The sequence below is a fragment of the Sorex fumeus genome, unplaced genomic scaffold (assembly GCF_029834395.1).
Source record: "Sorex fumeus unplaced genomic scaffold, SorFum_2.1 ptg000007l, whole genome shotgun sequence".
NCBI classification, from domain to species: Eukaryota; Metazoa; Chordata; class Mammalia; order Eulipotyphla; family Soricidae; genus Sorex; species Sorex fumeus.
In genome coordinates, this window is record NW_026606064.1 from 7,415,875 (window position 1) to 7,418,346 (window position 2,472).

General features: G+C 33.0%; 1 protein-coding gene across 1 annotated transcript; it reads left to right on the forward strand.

Moving 5' to 3' along the window:
- The first annotated feature begins 1,046 nt into the window (after positions 1–1,046).
- Positions 1,047–1,993, forward strand: LOC130042929 (olfactory receptor 4C45-like). The gene has a single exon (XM_056135206.1). The coding sequence runs from the start codon at positions 1,058–1,060 to the stop codon at positions 1,991–1,993; it is 936 nt and encodes a 311-aa protein (XP_055991181.1). The 5' UTR covers positions 1,047–1,057.
- The last annotated feature ends 479 nt before the right edge of the window (positions 1,994–2,472 follow it).

Consider the following 2,472-nt stretch of genomic DNA (forward strand, 5'->3'; position numbering starts at 1 on the left):
GTTTTGAAAAAATAAGAATAGAGGTAACAAAAATTTTAGTATCTTTTATTATATCATATATTTGTTATAGAAAATTCATAAAATTATACAAAAAACAATATTTCATATATGAATAATTTACCCATTAGTATCTAAAATGGCATTTTTATCTTAATTGATTAGATATATGCCAAAAAAAACCTGCATATTTTAGGTGACCCTAACATTTCTGCCTTTTCAAAAAAAATCAGGAACACTCACACTCATTACTTCTATTTTAAAATATTAGTAAAATTATATATTTTTCCATAAAATTATTCTATAGATAATTAATTGCATAGAAACCCCAGAATTATATATTTTATTAATTATAAAACTGATTTAAGAATTTTCAGCAATTTTTAGGGAATTTTATACTATGTACATGTCCACATACAAAAATGTGGTTTAAGTGACTGAAGAAGTGTCTTGTTGAGCCTAAGACATTATTGGGTTGCTTAGTAAATGTTCCTCATGACTGTCTTAAAATTAGTTCCATCAGATTCTGAAGCGAAAGACTGTTATAGTTCTATCTTTATATGTACACATAAAAGAAAGAATGTTTACAAAGCATATCTGAGACACAAATCAGTGAATTCCACATCTGTATATAATACACCATTAATTTTTATTTTAAGAATTAAGCCTTTGTACCCATAATATTTATGCTAATATGCATTTTTAACTTCAAAGTAATTCTTAGTAAAATTTTTTTTAGAAACGCAAGATACTTCAGAGATTTTTAGACTAGAAAGTTGAAAATCAATAATATTTATATGCATCTCACTTTATTATGTTGGTAAAGTATCACTATTTTATTAATATGAATGAAGGAAACTTTAACCTTCTTCCACTCTTCTTTACAATTATCAACAAAATGGCAGAGTTGAATGGAAGGTTCATTCTTATCAAACTCAAAGACCAAGACTAAAGTGCTTATGGACTATTTTAGTATTGGATTAACTACCGTTATTGTTCAGAATAACTGTGACATTTCCAGACAGATATCGTGCTCAGAACCCAAGCTGAATCTCTGGAAATGATGAATAATGTCACCGAATTTATCCTGCTGGGCCTGACCCAAAATCCAGAACTTCAGAGTTTCTTGTTCACTGTATTTCTAATAATTTTCTTGATCACACTGGTAGGTAACGTGCTCATCTCAATCATCATTTTCATCAGCCCGACGCTGGGTTCTCCCATGTACTTCTTTCTGTGCTATTTGTCTATTATAGATGGTTTCTATTCTTCTTCCATAGCACCCAAAATGATCTTTGACTTGATCTCTGAAAAGAACACGATATCCTTCAATGGCTGCATGACTCAACTTTTTGCTGAACATTTCTTTGCAGCAGCTGAAATTATCCTGTTAATGGCCATGGCCTATGACCGCTATGTCGCCATCTGTAAGCCCTTGCATTATATGACCATCATGAGTCGTCCTGTGTGTACATTTCTGGTGATAATGGCTGGGATCTTAGGGTTTACTCATGCAGGGATCCAGCTTTTGTGCATGCTTCAGTTGCCTTTCTGTGGCCCCAATGTCATTGACCATTTCATGTGTGACTTAATTCCCCTACTGGAACTAGCCTGCACAGACACCCACACATTGGGACCCCTGATAGCTGCCAACAGTGGGTCTTTGTGCTTCCTTATTTTTTCCATGCTAGTTACTTCCTATGTCTTCATCCTGTGCTCCTTGAGGAATCGTAGTGCTGAAGGGCGTCGCAAAGCTCTGTCTACCTGTGCTGCTCATGTCACTGTTGTAGTCTTATTCTTTGTACCTTGTTCATATCTGTACCTAAGACCCGTGACCTCTTTTCCCACTGACAAAGCTGTAACTGTGTTTTGCACCTTAGTAACTCCTATGCTGAACCCTTTAATCTACACCCTCAGAAATAAAGAAATGAAAAATGCCGCAAAGAAACTCTGGAGGAAAATGATGAAAACATCAGAAAATAAGTCTGGTGATTAATGAAACTTAGAAAAATAGACAAATTAGTGACGTTAAGTAGTGTTTTCTTCCCTTTATTAATTTTTTAGGAGCATGTAATTGTGGAGAGGGCTGACATAGCCATTAAGTAGCACAGTGTCTATGATAATTTTAGGAGGCTGTGAAATGTGTTAATTTCTTTAAAACAAGAATAAAAAAAATATACACACTCCCTATTCAACTTGGATCATAGTAATATTTATGCCAGTGTTGTCATAAAATATAATTGTTAATATTACTTATGAATTGAATGATGCCTGGGGATAAAGTACCAAGGTCCATAAGAATCACAATATTACCCTTATTAAGAATAAGAAATCAGTCAATAGCAAAGTTTCTGAATACTCTATGTACATAGAATTATATCTAAATTAAAATTTGTTTTTTTAAATAATTAATGTGACGAGGAAAAAGCATAGAATAATAGAATAATATGAATAGATGAGGCCTGAGAGATAGTA